Raw genomic sequence first — 18,969 nt, forward strand, 5'->3', positions numbered from 1 at the left:
TCAAATTCAATTTCTGAAAGCTCTTCAGTTAAAAACGTGGTTATGGCGCGATAAAACGTCAATGAGCACTAGTTTTGAGGCTGGATTTTAGTTTTTGAGTGTAAGTCGTTTCAAGTTTTCAAATTTTGAGTTAAGTCTATATATGAATGACATATAGTTTTAAAATGGACTTTTTTCTGAAATCCTTGTGGAATAAAGAAAATAATTACTGGTCCAAATATCTTTAAATGGTATATCTTAAAAAAACTTTCAATAATAAACAGCTTTTGAAGTTCGAAAAGCCTTAACATAATATTTTGTTTTCACCAAAATTCGAAAAGTAATCAAAATGAGTCAATGTTTTTTAGTTTCCTTGCTTGATTGACACTTTTCTAATTGTAATTTTTGGCTATGTTCTTGCTATTCGAAAGCTCGCCTTTGCCATTTATTTATAAATCAAATCCAAAATAGTACATGCATAAGGTCGGTTTTTTCTAGGAAGAAGGGTGGGGATTTAAGTAAATCCAGACGCTTCAAATCTAAACCAGATAAGGTTTTGGATGGGAAGTGGTGTTATAGTCAATAATAGTTCTTATGCGTAATGAGCGTAAGGAAGACTTTTATATAGGTCGCGATGATTTTTCAGCAAACATCCTAAAATTTGTTCAGGCTCAAATTTACTTTTTTGCGTTTTGACTTTGATTTCTTTTCAAGTTCAGTTTTTCCTTTGTTGAAAAGAAGGCAAAATTTGATGGACCTCTAGTTTCGAAAACGGAATTTAATAATCAGATTTCCCAGCGAAATAGAAATTTTTGTTATTGATCCAGTGTTCTCAAATTGAGTTAGTTTTATTAAAACTTTTCAATCATTAGTTGTTTGAGAAGTTCTATAAACTTTTTTTAGATAAGCGTAAATGCAAGCTTGTCGGCTAACATCTATCGGAGCACGTTGTGCATCCAATGCACACAAGACTGTTCCGAGAGCAAAGTCTACTTCCTCGTTGGTCTCCTTGAGAGACACGAAGGGAAAACGTCAGTCACAGTCGGTCGTTGCAGGAAGATGTATGTCAACTGCTGCGGCTGCTGAAAAACCACCAAAGGTTAGTTTTAGAAGTTCTAAGGAGGTTCCTCAGATTCAACATTTTTGTTCCGTTTGTTGATGAACTGCATTTTTGTGTATTCGGGTCTTGTGGTACAATTTTGTGTTAGTTCCGGCCACTTAGGCCCGACAGGTAACCAGAGTGGGTTGTTTATAAGAGCATCTCAAAGCAAAGTCGTTTATCGAGTTCCATTAGCAATCGCTTTTGAATTGAAATAATATAGAAACTTCCTTCTCAAAAACTACCCTGCCAAATCCAAAATTAAAAGTTCAATTGAAACAACCGGTAGTTGGACTCTCCCCTGCTCAAGATACTCCGCACTTATTTGATAAAGAAAAAAATTAAGGCCTCAAAAAAGGCCATGTGAAAGAGTCACGTTTCGAACCGGAAGATACTTAGTATGTTTTTTCTTTGAGCCTTAAAAGTGGGATTTTTTGTCTCGTGGATATGTTTTCTTTTTTGATTTATGTTGAAGCTGAGTTCCTCAATTCGTTTTCCTATTGGAGCTGAAATTTTATTCTCCAATAACAAATCTGCAATTAGTGTGCAAATGGTTCATCTTTTATGGTTACACGAGCGGAGCTTGTTTTTTTATCACGGGACAATTTTGCATAACATATCACAGGTCATTTTTTGGCTACAAGTCAAACATTTGCACGGTCAAGGTACAGAAGTTAACACTTTTTTCAATTGAACGGATATTTCTGTCTGATTTTTGCCGTTTTTGCAACCACCTAAGATACAGGGCTTAAAAGTTTGCGTACCATGATCTATATAATTACGAATCGATGCTGAATCTATTTAATATCCAAGATTGTGTGATTCGAATATCATTGAAATAGCTTTTAAATATAATTATGTTCTCAACTTAAGGTAACCAGATGCCAATTTATCTTCGAGAAGTTGATAGAATCAATTTGAGATATTGTTAGTTCTCGATAACCAAGTGAAACCAGGAGGTGAATTATTGCTTGGGGCTTTTTTTGTCTACGGTGACGGATAATATCGAAAATTTTTCTTGTCTCCGAAAAAATCTAATTGGGAACAATTTTTTTTGTAGTTCCAAAAAACTACTGAACATTGTTTTCCTAACTGGAATGTGAGCACATAGCTTAATAATTGGGGTAATATTTAACCATATAATTGAAGTCTACTGAGTAGAGATCTGATGAGTAAATGTCTGTTTAGACTACATTCGGCCCTTTACACGATGACGACAGAATATTCACCAACTTGTATGGACGTCATGACTGGAGAATGAAAGGAGCAATGGAGAGGGTAACGTCATTATTAATCTGTCCGTATTTTATGTCAGAAAAATGGATTGATTAGGGATCTAAAATTGACCTAATGAAATGGAGTCTTGATGTTCCAAATTTGAAAAATATTTTGGCAATTCGGTGAAAGTATGAAATATTATTTTTGTGATAGCTATTGAATTAATGAATTTAGACTGTATTGTTCATTTGCATCGAAAATTGTTCATCATAAATTGCTCTTTAAAGAGCTTTAAGGACATTTTTTTTTTGTATTTCGAAGTTTCAAAAACCAAGAAAGCTTTGTTCTGTTTGCTTGCGGTTATTGAAACTTTTCCGTCTGTTGGTTTTGTTTTTTTTTCTCAGCCAAATTTTGATGTTTTTTGCTATTTTTCGCGAAGCGCAGATTAGTCTTTGAGTTTGATCTTTCAAGCGCACATGGCGCGGATGATAAGACTAGACTCATAATGTCCAGGTCTGAGATTCGGTCCCAGCAGATGCTAAGTTATTTAATTGAAGCCTATTTTTGACTTTCATGATATCTATCTTTTTGGAGCTAGTTTTTGTCATTTATTTACGGTGTGCCGGAGAACGTAGAAAAAGAATTACACAGGAGAGTTGAAATTCATTTACTTAAAAACTGTCCATAAATATACTTGCTGAGCGTATGTGCAATTTTTAAAATCTGGTTCTAAGTGTTTTGGTTCCAATTTCCATTAGTGATCTCATGAACACTCATGGGAGAAGGTTTTGTAATAGTTGAATGGATTGTTCTCCGCTGGTGTATATCTTCCATTTACAAAAGAAGATGATGAGAAAATTTTTGCGTAATTCTTCGAAAATTATTTACGCTTGCAACTACCAAGCATTATCAAATCGGAATATAGACCTTTTTTTTGGATTAACAACTAGTTACTCAAAATCACTGAATCGTTTGTGCAGCATTCAATTCTGCAGCAAACCTTATCAATTTCTTGAAAGTTCAAATTGAACTACTGGTTACGAAAACTAGTTGACGGCTACGGGTCTTTGCTTGAATCTAGTATTTAGTATAAAAAATCATCGTCCTATCAGCTGTCTGCTCATGTTTTGTCGGCCTAATTTGCACATTTCTTGCCTTTCTTATGTTGTATGCTAGTTTTATTGCAAATGAAAATGTTTTTGCTTCTTTAGACGGGAACAAGTCTAGTACCCGATTGCAAGGGTATTGCAATCGGGTACTCGACTTGTTCCCGTAAATAACTTTGTTCACAGAATGGTCAAAATTAGAAATGGTAAATCTAGGTTCAGTTCAGAATAAATTGAAAATTCTTCCGTCTCCGGCATACTTAGTCTGGAAGTAACGAATACGCCTGGGACATCAAGAGTCATAGGTTGCAATCTGACAGGACCTGTTTTTTTTTCAAACGGGAAATATTCCGTTTCAAAAAAATTGTTGTCTTATTATGTGTTTGCTTATATTTTGTCGGCTTAGTTGGCGCATCGTATAATTGTGTTTTTTTTTACGCAGTTTACATTGTAGTTGCTCTTAGTGTTTTGATTTACTTTGGCTGTTTGTAATTTCTTGACTTCGTACTTTTTCGCTTAAAAATGTTTTTCTGCCCAAATGATTTCAGCTTGTTTTTTATTGGCTTAGTGATCTAGTGCTTAGTCGCTTCACGTGAAACGTAGCTTTTATGCTCACCTCTGGATGGCAAAAATTGTTAGAATTTTAAGAGAATTTATTGTTCAAGTTTTTATTGGCAACAGTGTTTTTCCTTCTTGTTTTTTCTTTCACTTTTTTTGGCTTGATTGGTTTCGGCCTAATTATATCGGCTTAAAGGGCTCATATTGGTTCATTTGACGAGCAAATATAGCTACTTTCAGAAATTTCGACCTAAACAAAAGTTCTGTTTACCGCCAATATCATCTTATAGAATTGAATCCGATAATCTCGCATGATAATGATTGACAGAAGTTTTGTATTTTGATTGGATCTTTTTCTTGCTTCCAGAGCTTTTTTGTCTTCGGTTTCCTTTTTTGCTAAATTGAGCTTCGCCTGTGTTGAAATGATTTCAACTGAGGTATGGAGAAGAGATAGCTGATGTACAGATATGTTTTATAGGGAGACTGGTACAAGACAAAGGAGATTGTTCTAAAGGGCAAGGAGTGGATTCTGACTGAGATGAAGAAGAGTGGTCTCCGAGGAAGAGGTGGTGCTGGATTCCCCACTGGACTGAAGTGGAGCTTCATGAACAAACCAGACGACGGCAGGTGCGCTTTTTATATCATTTTGATTCAATCTAGTGTCCAAAAAGTAATAATCACACTAAAATTTTATAATGCTAGAGATTGTTAATGCTAGGTTAATTTGTCGGAATCACTGAAGCATTTGTTAACTTGATTTTGAATTAATGCAAAGTAACGCTCATGCATTGGACGACAAGTTCCAGAGGTTCGAATCCAGTCAGGACCTGTTGTTTTAGCAAACTGCTAAAATATAATTGTCGTTTTTTCATATTTTTTTATGTCCGTTTATTTTATGACCGCTTTTTTTGAGTCTTTGTCATATTTCAAGAAATTTTTGATTGTCCATGTCTCCTAGTTCAATTAGCACTTTTTCAACTGTTTGTTTGCTATGTTTAATATAAATGAAAATCATTTTGATGAATTCTCTAATGGTGCAGATAATTCAGTTTCCAGAAAATTTGCGGAAATGATTTGAAAAAATTGTTCTATAGAATTCATCGCATACCGATTACTTGCCTGTTAGAATTACTGGTGCTCATTGTATAATTTGAACTTTGACAAAATCTGGAAGTTTTTGATTGGAAGCCTTGCTGAAACTCTATCACATTTTTAGTTCCATTTTGTCGGACGATTTCCGATTTTTTTTCAAGTGGCAATTATGTTATTTAATGAAGCGTGATAATTAGACTGAATGGTTATATTGCATGCGTAATAAAAATTTTAAAAGATTTTTTTTTGAAAAAAAAAGGTCGGGTTCCTGTTTCAGATTCGTCGTTTTCATTTCAATGTTCGTCGGCCGAAATTTTTTTTGAAATGTCGACCGTTTAGTTTTGAAAGGTTGCAATAATCGTACTCGGTGGTTTTCTTGTTAAAGTTAACAAAGTTTTGGATGTTTCAAACCGTCTTTACGTACTACATTTGAATTTGGTGCTGGAATTTCATTTTTTCATCAGTTTCATGTAGTTCTGTGGGTAAACTTTTTCTGTTTTTTCAATAACATGCTTCATTTATTCTGTTCGGTCTCTGGGTGATCCTTCTGTTTTGCTTCGTATTGCTTATTAAACTTGCAGCAAGCAAGGGTATTGTTGTCCGACATTAAACTTTTCACCTTATACAACTCTGCGGACAGATATCGCATGTTAGAGCTTCCGGACTTCTTAGATAATCTCTTAATATGAAGAAATGGTTCAAAGAAAGAGAAGCGCCATTAACAACACTATAGTTTATCAAAATAGAAAGTTATCCTCATAGTTGTCATGGAAATATTTAGGACTGTTCATAGATTTCAATCGAAACTTCATGCGCATATTGATAATATGAGAACTAAACTGCGCTAACAGTGAGGAATAATTGCAAAAATTGGGCTTTTTGCCCCCTCTTGAGTTATTTTCAAATTTTATGAATCAAAAATCAGATCACTGATCCAGTATGGCATTTTTGTACGGATGTGCACGTTTCAGTGCATTGCATCCAACCGTAATAGTTGAAGAGAATTGTTAGGCTAATGTGTTTTCACGACAATCTTTCAGATATCTTCGTCACAAGAAAAATTTTAACAGTACACGAATCGCTTATATTTGACTCATTGAAGTTTGTTCTCCGATCTTTATTAAGTCATCCCTCCAAAACTGTTTGTCTGAATTGTTTAATGTTGATCCTAACAGAACAACCAGAAGGTTTGGTATAAGTTTTCTGGAAACCTTAGAGTAAAAACAAAAATACAACGTTTATTACTCCTCCGGGACTCTTAATTGTTGAGTACTCTTTGTCAAAATTATTTGATTCCGATGGATTTTTAGTCATCAAGTGTATCCCAAGTAAATAATTTTGTTCATAGAATGAAATCTTTTTAGTTATTGGAAATTATGTTTTAACAAAGCGTTTTTTTAAATTAAAACTAGTTTAATTCAGAGACAAAAACAGAGAGTTTTTCAATTTCAAAACTGTTCAATCTTACATTTAATTTAGAGACTTTTCTTTCAGTTGATTATCGTTATTACTTTAAGGTTTTGTTTTGTTTCATTCCAATTAATCTACAATAATAGACGCAGTAATCTTGCTCTAACTCTATTATTCTATTCCTACTCCTTATAACCTCTTTATCATACCTTGCTTCTAAACTGTGTCTATCGCAGCAGTTGGGCTGGTTTTTAAGCACTGATACTTTGTTAACATATCCTTTAATGTTGAAAGTTAAAGTGCGAAATTTTTTGATGCCGTAATTTTTTTTCTTTTTATCTAACCCACTTCCCATTGACGTTCAGAAACTCTAGGGCGCTATCCGGCCACCGAATGGTCCTTTTAGTGTCCTCTCTGGTTCAATGTTTACTTGTAAAGGTTTTGCATTTGTATGAAGTTGGGCTTAGATCGGATCGGAGAAATTAATTCTTTCATTCTTGATGGTGGTAAAAACTTTTTCGACAGTTTTCGAACCACGTTTCTTCGAAAAAAACTGCGCATTTTTTATTCGACTTATCATTTTTAAAACTTGAATCCTGATTTTTTCTGCTGAAACTTCGGAATCTTATAAAAAATATGTTTACAAAAAATTTGACGTGCTAGCAATTTTTTATGAAGTTCTTATTTTGGTATGTTTTTTTGCCTCGCTAGTAATGTACATTGTTTTGCAGTTTTGTTTGTGTTCTAGGCCTAAATACTTGGTTGTGAATGCGGATGAGGGTGAGCCAGGGACATGTAAAGACAGAGAGATCATGAGACATGATCCCCACAAGTTGGTAGAAGGTTGTCTGGTGGCGGGTGTGTCGATGGGGGCCAGGGCAGCCTACATCTACATCAGGGGAGAGTTCTATGCTGAGGGAACCAACATGAACGTCGCAATCCAAGAGGTTTGCATGCTATTCTGATTTTAATATTTGAACTAAATTTGAAAAGTATTTAGCTAATTGATTTCACCTTCGAATTTAGTTCCATATAATAAATATCTATATTTAGCGAATGATTCTGTTCGAATATCAAGTTAATTGACTTTTTTCCGTTTTTGCGAGAGTCTTAGAAGTTGTTCACGCTTTTTGTTCCGACGATTTGAAAAATGGAGAGTATCTTTATATTCGCGTGTGTTCTTTTTTCGTTGTTCTTTTTTCAAAATCAGGTATCACAAATAATCATTTGATTAGTCGAGTTGTCTTACAGTCGGGTTCCGATCGACATTTAACAGATTTGAACAAGGTTTCTTAGCGTCGAGAAAAATCCGTTTTAGTTTTTGGATTTTGTTCTAATTTTGAGCGAATAAAGCAAGCAATCATGCATATTTATACTCAATTTAAGCCGTTTACAATAGATCAACTGTGCATACTTTTAATTTTATTAAAGTAAATTTGTTTTTTTAATGTCATTTTGGGAATCAAAACTTTTACTATGATTGTCGAATATGCCTAAGCTCTAATTTTTCGTTCAGATTCTTTTATCACACCATGCAGAAAAATGACACTAATTTGAAAAAACTGTGTGTTTTTTAAGACTCTGGTCGGAACATTCAGTGCTGCTTGTGCAGTAACCGGCCATCATTGTTCCTGTTTTGACTCTTGAGTTTTTAGGTTCAATACAAAAATTATTTATTAATCCAATTTTTTCAAATTGGGCTAGTTTTATCAAAAAATATCAATCATAAAAGGTTTATGAAATTCAAAGAGCTTAAAAGAGATAAATTCATTTCTTTAAACTGGAAACTTTTAAATTTAGTCTCCCTGATAGTGCCTGCTTTGTTTTTAGGCATACAAAGCTGGTCTGATTGGGAAGAATGCTTGTGGGTCTGGGTATGACTTTGATATCTACATGCACAGAGGGGCAGGGGCCTATATTTGTGGAGAGGAGACTGCCCTCATCGAGAGTCTAGAAGGGAAGCAAGGCAAGCCCCGTCTCAAGCCTCCTTTTCCCGCTGACATCGGACTGTTCGGATGTCCGACGACAGTGGCTAATGTGGAAACGGTCGCTGTCGCACCTGTAAGTCTATGCAGCATGCTGTGATTATGAAACGAGAATATAAGACTAGCTTTGAAGAGTCAGATGACTGGAACACCTCTTTTACGCAATGTTTCCTGTATCGAACTTTTCGCAGCTCAGATAACCCACTTTATAAAATTGATTATGAAATCATTGATTATGAAATCTCGTGTGGAAAATTCCCTTAGTGAAAATCAATAGTAATTTTAGCTATAATTTTTATACCTGGTCATGTACTTAATTGCAGGCTATCTGTCGACGTGGTGGAGACTGGTTTGCCGGATTTGGCCGGCCTCGAAATTCCGGCACGAAATTGTTCTGCATTTCGGGACACGTGAACGCTCCAGTCACAGTTGAGGAAGAGATGTCCATTCCCCTGAAGGAGCTAATTGAGAGACATGCAGGAGGTGTAGTGGGTGGATGGGACAATCTGCAGGCCATCATACCTGGAGGATCCTCTGTGCCTCTTCTTCCTAAGAGGTATAGTCGTTTAGATGCACAAAACATTCAACCCAGTTGACCATAAACACTTTGCTCAGCATTTATTATGAATACTAGACGAGGAACCCAGTATACAAAATCTTACATACTGTTTACAACTGCGAAGCCATTGTTTACACTGGCGATTTTTTTTTGCTACAAAAGAAGCTATTTGCTTCAAAAAAAAAGCTTTTTGCTTCAAAAAAAAGCTATTTGCTTCAAAAAACAGTACAATGATAAAAACTCGATTTCAGAAAGTTTCTATCTCAATATATCCAGCAATTTTTTGGAACGCATAATTTATACATAATTTGTCTTGATGCTTTCCAATTTATTACATGCAAAGTTAGTGTGGATTTCTTCAGTTTGTTATATTCCAAATTATTACATGCAAAATTAAGTCTATTTGGATTTGGTGTCACTTTGCTGCATCGCATTGCCAATTTATCAGCACATGTAGCTGCTTTATTTATGGCCATTATTAGGCGCAGATGGAACAGGGTGCGTCTTAAGCTCCTGATCGTTAACTTGTTGCGTTACAACTACGAATCCATTGCCGAAGACCCTACTAGGCCAAAGAGTTGTCCAATCATTTCGCGTATCAAATCCAATGTTCGGGTTGTCAGGCCCGCTCTGTTGATCAGACATCTCGTAAACAGCTGTCCGTGCATCTTATTCCCTCTGTACCGGTAGCCATACATCTTCTGATTTGTGGTGGAATGCAAGCTTACGGAACTTTCATTTAAGGATCGAAGCAACAAAGTAATGAAGCTAGAAAGTAGGAGTCTATTCACTTATTCCGCCCAAAATGAAAACAAACAAAAATTTCAAATTAAACAGACTGCTCAGTTTCAACGTATTATTACAAGAGTTTCACAAAGCAATTAAAGAAAGTATATGGTGCTGGCCAAAAGTCGGCAATTTCTCTGATGATTTGAGCAAATTGGTTGTGATTATTCACAATTTTTCTCTCTCCACATAAATTCATATTGATAGATACGAGTCCATTTGTGATCTGGTTGTCCCAAACTGACGCTTATTTCTCATTTTTGCTTTTCGCTTCGATAGAGTTCATGTGGCAGAAATAAAATGAGTCGACAAAATTTTGGCTATGATTTACCGTTTCATGTTGATACTCTTCATTAATGATACCACTATAAGCTGTCCATTCGTCTGATCAAATAAGCGTGCCCGAATAATATGGATAAGGATTGAGGCGGTGCGACCAGGAACATCATAAAGAGAACTTCCCTTAGTTTCTCGACAATAACACCCAAGAACCCATTGTTCGGGGTAAACCCGGCCAATATTACTTTTTCGTCGCGAAAATAAACTATCATCAATTTCGACAATCCCCCCAATAATTGTAGGTTGCTCTAAAAGAGCCATCGCACAAATTTCTCGCATATAAGTGTTTGAGTCGAGGGATGATTTTCCATTTATTTCGGGTTCTTTCGCAAAGTTTCTTATTTGAGAGTTCATAGGCCCAGGCATAGATGAAAAAATTATATCATCTAACGGTATGTTAGTGTTTTCCAAAAAAAGTGTTTTTTTTCGCCAACCATGGACCTCATTACAATCGTTTTTTCGACATCGCCATCTAGAATCTTTCTCTGAAAGCTCTAGTTTCATTTCGTGTCCCTTCGAACAAATTCGAGGGTTGCTCAAGTTTTGTATTCTGCTGGAGCCATTCAACGGATTTTTTTTATCCGGGCAAAGTTTGATAAGTGATTTGAAATCAATTTGATTATTTGACCAAAGTTGTATATTTAAAAATTAATGACGTGCTGCTTAGTTTAGCGTGCTGCTTCATTTTGATAGCAAGAAATTGGCCAATCATATTCGAGCAGCACACCAACTGTTCGAGTTTTAATTCAAGTTGCTGAAATATTGATTCTGGGCGGAATAAGCAAAAAGAGTCGAACGTAGGGAGAGTGTTGTCTTCGCCCCTGCCTATCAAGCTGTGATGCATCTTTTTTTGCTTCGATAATTAGTCCTCGTCGAAATGTTCATTTTCGTGTTTCTAACTTTCTCTTTTCTCTTGTTTTTTTCCCAACCTGAGTCGCAAACGTTGCTGCGATGCAAATGTGTTCATTTCGAGAGTGTTCATTTTAATCCAGCTATTAAGTACAGTCAATGCTAAGGATATCAACACACTATTATATTACAAATAGCACTTTAGATTCAAGGTATCATGGATCTGTAGCGTAGAAGTAGGGAAGGAGAACAGCAGCAAAATAAGAGGGTTCAAACCTGGGCAGGGTCGGATGTTTTCAATGAACTTTTTCGTATGCTAGTTAAAATGAGTCGGATCTATAATTTGTGGCATGTTAGTTGAAGTGTTTTCAAATTGACTGGTACTACTAATGCGTCATAATTGGCTTGTGTCTTTTAGCAGTTATGTAGACTCATAATTGGCGTGCGTCACTTAAGAAATTTTGTTGGTTCAAAGTTTTTCTAATTCAGTTTTTCCCAGTTGCATTATCGGTCATATTTTTGCTTGTGTATGCGAAGTGCAACTTCGCCTCTGTGTTGAAATTTGTGAGCAGCATACTATCGTAGGTGTGTTTGGAATGTGTATGATTGGAAAGTAGCAATTTGTCAGATATTAAGCATACTCTTTGATTCGAAATATGAGCTTGCCACTAACATCTAAACATGTTGTCTTCAGTTGTATGTAAAGTTGTCAAATATTTTAGGTCCCATCCTTGCTTTGCAAACTTCGTAACTTTTGTAGTGGTCCTGCGGTTGTCCTTCCAAGAGCTGAGTTCATTGCATATTGAGTTGTTGCTTATCTTAGAAAGGTAATGTGATTCACGTGATTAGTTCTCTACAGATGCCGTTGATTTTGTCAGTTTCTGCTGCGATGACGGTGATGCTATCCTTGATAAAAGTGTTTCAAAGATTAATTGCTGTCCAAAAGTTCCCGAAAGGGTGAATTGTGAGATCCACTTTTCTGGCTAATCAAAGATCATCCATAATATGCGAGTCAAAGAATCCTCAAAGGGGATCTCGCTGATGTGTTTTGTTTCTTACTGTTCCTAAAAGTTTGCTGTTTTTTTGCGATAATTAGCTGTCGATGAATCTGCGGTAATTCTGGAAAGCCACTGGTACTAAATGGAGGAGTGAATTGGCCATAACAAGCGTTGGATTTTGACTGGCTGGGTAGCTTGGTTGATGTTGAACTACGGGCTTCGATCGTCGTGCAATGTTGAATAATGAAGCTAATTCTGTTTTGATGGGCTATCTTTCACTGGATGTTCTTGCCCGAGGGAATTGCACCAGGGAGTTTTTGCCCATAGCGAGTTTCTTTGTTACTTCCAAAGACGATTCTTGGTAACGTCCTCAGTAACTGCTGGGTGATAGTGTTATCCTTAGACTTGGCATGGGGCCGGGTAAGGTATTCCAGTTTCCTGGTGACTGTTGTGTGGGCTGATTGGTTGATGGTCGAGATCCGTTGTCGTCAGGACCAGCAAATTTAATCTGAGGCTGCAAAGTTGAGTATTAATTTTATCTGGTGTCACAAATCAGGCATACTAGAACTTTGAACCGTTCACGGCTTTTAGCACAATTTTTCTTTGCTAAAAGAACTTGTTCGTCTTTAAGAGCATCTTGAAGGTTTTTGTATCAATTATCTTGCCCTAAAGTAATTTCCAAGTAAAATGGCAACAACAGTGTGTGAGTAAACTACGCTGAAATGTAAATCTGAAGTGCTTTTACATCGAAATAATTTAAATTTAATAACCGGCGTCCAACGAGCAATTTGCACTGGCAGAAATAGCACTGCGATCAATTAATTGTTTACCCATTATACGATTAACTTTTTAAAGGTCCTGGTTGGCGTGTCGATGTCGTGAAAGTTCTCGGTGTCTATCACTCGAGTCGTGGCTCACCTGCTGTGGCTGCGTGGGTGGTAATTGATCGCATTCGAATGCCAACTGTCTTATCCAATCGTTAGGGGCGATCAGGTTAGGCTGGTCGATGTTTTGGGTGATGTGTTACGTCGATTGAATTTGCTGCTGGTGCTGCAGTTTGCTGCCGGCAAATAGAACGTAAATTGTTGCGTTCAAGTCGTCTTTGGATCCAAGCGTTCGAAAGTTTTCAATAGTTTTGCTGATGAATGTCGTGAATTACGATGAGTTGATGGCTGCTTGAAGTTCTGGAGTCCACTAACGAAGGCGTGTCCGGTCCTCCATGTCGTCGTCGTGTTTTGATGACAGCCATGTGTTTTGATTACAGCCGGGTCAAGGGGGTAGAGCTGAGGTGTGTTTTTTGGTGGTTTAGTTGAATTCCATTTAGAAAACGAACCGTGTAGATTGATCACTCTATTCTTTTCTATATTAGACGATGGTTTTACCTTTTCTTAGAATTTGATTGTTTGATTTGTTTGGTTGCACATGGATTTCAATGTTTCCTTGATTTTCTTTTTTAAGTTTCTCTGATTCCAATTAATTAGGCGGATTATTTATGTAAACTGCTTGATTCGAAGTCAATTTTTGCGATTGGCACGTTAGAATTTTGCGATTCGCCGTTTTTTATGCGTCGATAACTTTATTGTCTTTTCAAATAGCTTTTGATCGATAGTTATACGAGAGTTTGTGCAAAATTCAAGCTAATTTGGCTCAAGCACTTTCATTTTTGTAATCTTGTACATGCCTTAAACAAAATTCCTGGTCATTTTCTATCCGTCGACAAAAAGCTGTTTTTTCACGCTTTAATTGCTTCTCTGTTGTTTGGGTTTGTGTAGCATCTGTGATGACGTCATGATGGACTTCGATGCCCTTGTGGATGTGCAGAGTGGTCTGGGCACTGCGGCCATCATTGTGATCAATAAACAGTACGACATTGTGCAGGCCATCGCCAGACTAATCACTTTCTACAAACACGAGAGCTGCGGACAGTGCACCCCCTGCAGAGAAGGTCAGTAATGCACACGACAACAAAAAGTAAAATTTCAGTTAAACAGAAAGGCGAAGAATTGTTGAGTTCTCGCTGAGCATAGATAATCTTACCTGGAAAGGGCGAGTTTAGAGGCGGTTAAGTGTCAATGATTGCATTGAAGGCACTTATAAAAGCCGTCTTGATGTCAAATTGGATAGTTCTTGTCTTGACTTTAATTTAAATTCATTTGTTGATAGCATGGTAAATGAATGCTCAAAGATTGTCAAAATTTTTTGCTCGAAATCCAAAAGTAGAACTCGCATAGCATAACCCTTCGCTATCGCTTTTTCCCACTTTATGCAAGCGGCCGTAGCCAGAAGCGGAGAATTGAACCATCTGTTTTTCAGTAGCGAATTTAGGCTGGCGTCGTCCCTCTTATGTATTTCACCCTCTGACCATATATAGTTTTTTTTTTATAAAACCCAAAAGTTTGAGGCGCGCGCAAAAACAATAGGCAATTTTTTTGGTCTAAATCTTTCAACAAAGGCTCAAAAACGCCACTTTGGTCTGTTTTCAAGAATTTGCTTAGTGCAGAACATTTTTTCACATTAGAGTTTTAAATGTCACTGAAGGAAGATTAGACACTTATTTATTTGTGTGAGTTTGGAAGAATTTTTTATTAAAAAGTCAATGAACATAGTGAAGACTCATATGTATAGGTTTTTATGTATTCTTGATTTTCTTAATTCATGAAAAGTATTCAAATTTGATGATGCTCGAATTTGGTTTTTCGCGGTTTGACTTTTGATTATTTTGTCGTTCAGTTCAATTCCAGGTGATTAATGATGATTTTTCTAATGTTTTTTAAGGAAAATATCTTTGAATGCCCTTATAACTACAGAAGCGATTCCTGCATAATAATGCAGGTTCGATATCTCATAACTCCGCGTCTTTGAACCCCCTATTTCTTAACTCCATCGCTTTAACCCCTAAAATAGATAACCCCAACACAATTAAACCCATTTTTAATGATATTTGTTTAAATTGAAGTAAAATATACTTGGAAGTGATTCGGAACCATAGTGTCGGTAAACATCAAAGCTTTCATTAATAATTTTTGCGAAACAAAACGAGATAACATGCGCGCTGTTGAATGCCGTCTAGATCTGAATAAATTTGATCTTGCCGAGTCTAGACTTTTATATGAAATTGAAAACTATTCCGACCGACAAGATTCACGTTAGTGTCCGAAAAAGTTCAAATTTTTCCGAACTCGAGATTGATCTTGAATATATTTCTGTCAATAATAAAACAATTGATACAAAAAATTTAAGTTCAGTTATGATAAAAAAATTTTTAAAATTCTATAAAATTTTAAAATAAAAATTTACATGAAATATCGAATGCTTTCTGGTGAAGACCAAAAAGTTAATCTATTGTAAGCTTTATTCAAACACCAATCATTTTAATTTAAAATTTATATAATTTTTTAACCATTCTTTTCATTTTTGTCTTTTTTTTTGAATTGTTGGCCTACAACGCAATGTCCGTCCAAAGGATTTGCCAACCTCTAATCCAAAAGCTGTCCCATCCTATAATCACGCGTTATTTAACCCACTGTTTTATAACCCCGTAACAAATGAACCCCATAACAATTTAATCCCCATTGATACCGGTAGTTTGTTTCATATCAACTCCTATTTACCATTGCAGTATATCAAGTAAACCGGGTCCTAAACGAAAAAGTGCAGCATTTTATACTTAATTACGAAAAAAATGATTTGCATTTTTCTCACGCTATGGCGAACTTCAGCTAGAGATTTTTTCTTCAGATATATTTTTGAATTAAAACTTAATTTGTCAAGATTTTTTGAGAAAAATCTCCGGATACGTAAAAAAAACACAAATGTCTTGAGTCGTGTTTGAAAATTTCTTCTCTAGCAGTTCAATCTCGGAGCGATTGCTCCTTAGGCGTGACGCTAATTCAATAATATATACATAATAAAAGAACCCATCTCTAGCATAAATTTTTGCACTTCTCGTTAAGGACCAAGTACTTTTTTGTAAATTGGGGTACACATGTAGGTGTTATAGAAATTGTTTTTTTTGAACGGAAGTTTCTTTTTGCTTTGCAAGTTTCGAATGAATTATTTTCTATATGCTGGGATGCGGTCAACTAAAATTTGATTGTAGTTTAATGCCAGCTATCTACAGCGTATGTTCTGGATAATGCAGCATCTCGGTGATTCCATAGTGAAGAAGGGAATAAGATATCTCGATTTGGTACAAGACTCGATTTTCCTCGACTGTTTTATCGTTTGAGTTTTCGATTTCTTCTTTTTCAAAAGCAAACTAGGGTTACAGTTCATTTTCAAATAATCGAAAGTTTTTGAATAGTTCGGGTTTTTCAAACTTCTTGGCTGCTGGGGCGACTGCTAAATCTTTTCTCGCTGCTGGTGCGTGCGTTGTGCAGTTCGAGTTTATTTAGAACTAGTTGAGTGACAATGGCGTCTGTTATTGGCATCTTTGTGGTGGCAACTGCGACGGTTGGGTTATTACTAGTGCTCAGATCCTTGATTTTTTTTTTCAAAATTAGTCTAGTATCAGGTTTTTCCGTAAAAACTACATGTTTATGTTCACCCCTCGTTTCAAACACGCACTCAATTTATGAGCACGGGCTCAGGTGCTTATGCATTTTTTGCGTTCAATTCAAATTCATTTGCTTAAATCATGGGCAGATGAGTAACCTTAGCAGAAATCATCTCCAATAACTTAAGTGGAAATGGTGCGAAAAAACGTAATTGATCCCTATTTTTGAAGGTGGATTTTGATTTTAAGATTTACCAGATTTTAATCTTATTCCCTTCTTCACTATGGAATCACCGAGATGCTGCATCATCCAGAACAACAAACGCTGTAGATAGCTGGCATTAAACTACAGTCAAATTTTACTGGACCGCATCCCAGCATATAGAAAACAATTCATTCAAAACTTGCAAAGCAAAAAGACACCGTTCAAAAAAAACAATTTCTATAACACCTCCTACATGTGTACCCCAATTTACAAAAAAGTACTTGGTCCTTAACGAGAAGTGCAAAAATTTATGCTAGAGATGGGTTCTTTTGTTATGTATATATCATTGAATTAGCGTCCCGCCTAAGGAGCAATCGCTCCGAGGTTGAACTGCTAGAGATTTATATTCAGAAATTGGTGGCAATCTGAAATTGTTCAACGAGCTATAAAATCATATGTTTTTTTTTTGAAATTCGAAAGTTGATTTTGTTGTTTCAAAAAACAGAGTATGATTTGTTGTTTCATTGCGTTCATTGACTCTTTTCCAACTTTTGATTAGTTTTCAGTATAGCTTTTGACATCAGAAAAAACTCTTTTGATTACTTTCTTTTTTCTAATTGGTCGGCTTAAAAAATGGCAATCATGCAAATTTTTGAAATTCAAAGCGCTGTTATCTGATACATCTTTTCTTCAAAGTTCAAAAGAAAGTTGAAGTTAAAAAGTTCAAATCTCTTCGACAGTTTTCCAACTGTTAGTGGCGGTGTTCACGAGTAATTGCAATTATACGTTTTCTTAATATGCGTAATTGTTCCCAGGTACAACATGGCTGGACAAGACAATGGCCAGGTTCGTGAGCGGTAATGCGAAGCCACAGGAGATAGACATGTTGTGGGAATTGACCAAGCAGATTGAGGGGCACACCATCTGTGCACTCGGAGATGCAGCCGCTTGGCCAGTACAGGTACATAGCTAAAGCACCGGCGTAATTACACAAGCGAATTTATTGTTGCTTAAATTCTTTTACTCAATCGCTTCAAGAAAATCACGTGACCTGCTTTGCGTTTTCTCAAGAAACTGTACTCTGGTTTAGATAGAATTTTTTTCCAAGTTCATCGTTTTATAGCTTTAGTGACGTAAAAGTCCTTACTGACCATCTTTCTACGAAAAATTGTAGATATCAGTCAGGGGCGGATCTAGGATGATTTTCTCGCGGGGGGGAGGCGGATTTTCAAAAAACTTTCGAAAATTGGACTTTTTTTAGGTCGACCAAATTGATTTTCGGAGCTCTCCTAAAGCACTAAGAAGAAGCTGTTTTGGCCAAATTTTCTGCGCCGCAGGGAAATTTTTGAAGAAAGTTCAAAAAGCCGTTTTTGGGCACTTTTTGGAAAATTTTGACGCGCGCGCTCCCTCTCAAAGTTAGTATACATTGACGCCAAAGGCGCCTTAAGAAAAATTTTAGGGTCCGTCACCACAAATGGATTTCTTAAAAAGTACCAAAGGGGACCCTTTGGGTCGGCAAGGAGTTCAATCCCTGAGGGGGGGGGGGCGTCCGCCCTTTCCCCCCCTAAATCCGCCCCTGATATCAGTTTCTGATTTAGTTCATGGGACCTAAAATTTTGTATACTTGATGTTACAAAGAAATAGTATGAATATCAAATTGATACATGGGAAATACTTCCCCTTGAGCTGATAAAAACCTTATAGTTTTCTGGTTTAGGGACTGATTCGTCACTTCAGACCTGAGCTAGAGAGGCGCATGGCAGAATTTGAACAGGCGAAGGGCAAAAGCACCAAACAGACAGCCGCAGCCTCCCACTGAAGTGTACAAGAACCATAATGATGATGAATTGATTTGTATTGCACTGCATTGTACCATCGCTGGGCTACGACTGACTGACTAACTTGAGCAGATAGTAGATGAAAAACAATCTTGTTCAAATGAATATAATTAGTTTAGATTAGACAACTATCTGTCTTTTGACCGAAGAGAACCTTAGATCGAGACATGGTTATTCATGTACATTTCTTCTTAAGTATTTCAGCTAAAATTTTAGTTATCTCATGGTACGAACAAATTGTTTTTGAAAAGCCTAAACTGAAGCTCCCTGAAGCTGAAATGTGTCATCAAACTCTTACGCAAATGGAAATAAAAATAGCGTCAAAAAACTTCGCTATATTCACAGACAATGTTGGTTTTATGACGCGACGTATATTTGGAGCTTGTGAAAAGCCATTGGTATTTTCTGAAAAGTGATTTGTTTGTGCTTTTTACAAAGCTAAACATGTAAGCG

The 18,969-nt window shown here is 36.3% G+C and overlaps 2 protein-coding genes across 2 annotated transcripts in view; both read left to right on the forward strand.

Moving 5' to 3' along the window:
* The window catches only part of LOC134841450 (vesicle-trafficking protein SEC22b-B-like), a 105,128-nt gene that overhangs the window by 54,070 nt on the left and 32,089 nt on the right, over nt 1-18,969 (forward strand). The gene's annotated exons all lie outside the window — the stretch shown is intronic.
* On the forward strand, nt 881-18,647 carry LOC134842957 (NADH dehydrogenase [ubiquinone] flavoprotein 1, mitochondrial-like). Its single transcript, XM_063859497.1, has 9 exons — nt 881-1,078; nt 2,267-2,356; nt 4,439-4,587; nt 7,211-7,409; nt 8,293-8,523; nt 8,771-9,003; nt 13,751-13,923; nt 17,494-17,639; nt 18,396-18,647. The coding sequence occupies exons 1-9, from the start codon at nt 893-895 to the stop codon at nt 18,495-18,497; spliced, it is 1,509 nt and encodes a 502-aa protein (XP_063715567.1). The 5' UTR covers nt 881-892; the 3' UTR covers nt 18,498-18,647.

Source organism: Symsagittifera roscoffensis, chromosome 3 (genome assembly GCF_963678635.1).
Source record: "Symsagittifera roscoffensis chromosome 3, txSymRosc1.1, whole genome shotgun sequence".
In the NCBI taxonomy this organism is placed as follows: domain Eukaryota; kingdom Metazoa; phylum Xenacoelomorpha; order Acoela; family Convolutidae; genus Symsagittifera; species Symsagittifera roscoffensis.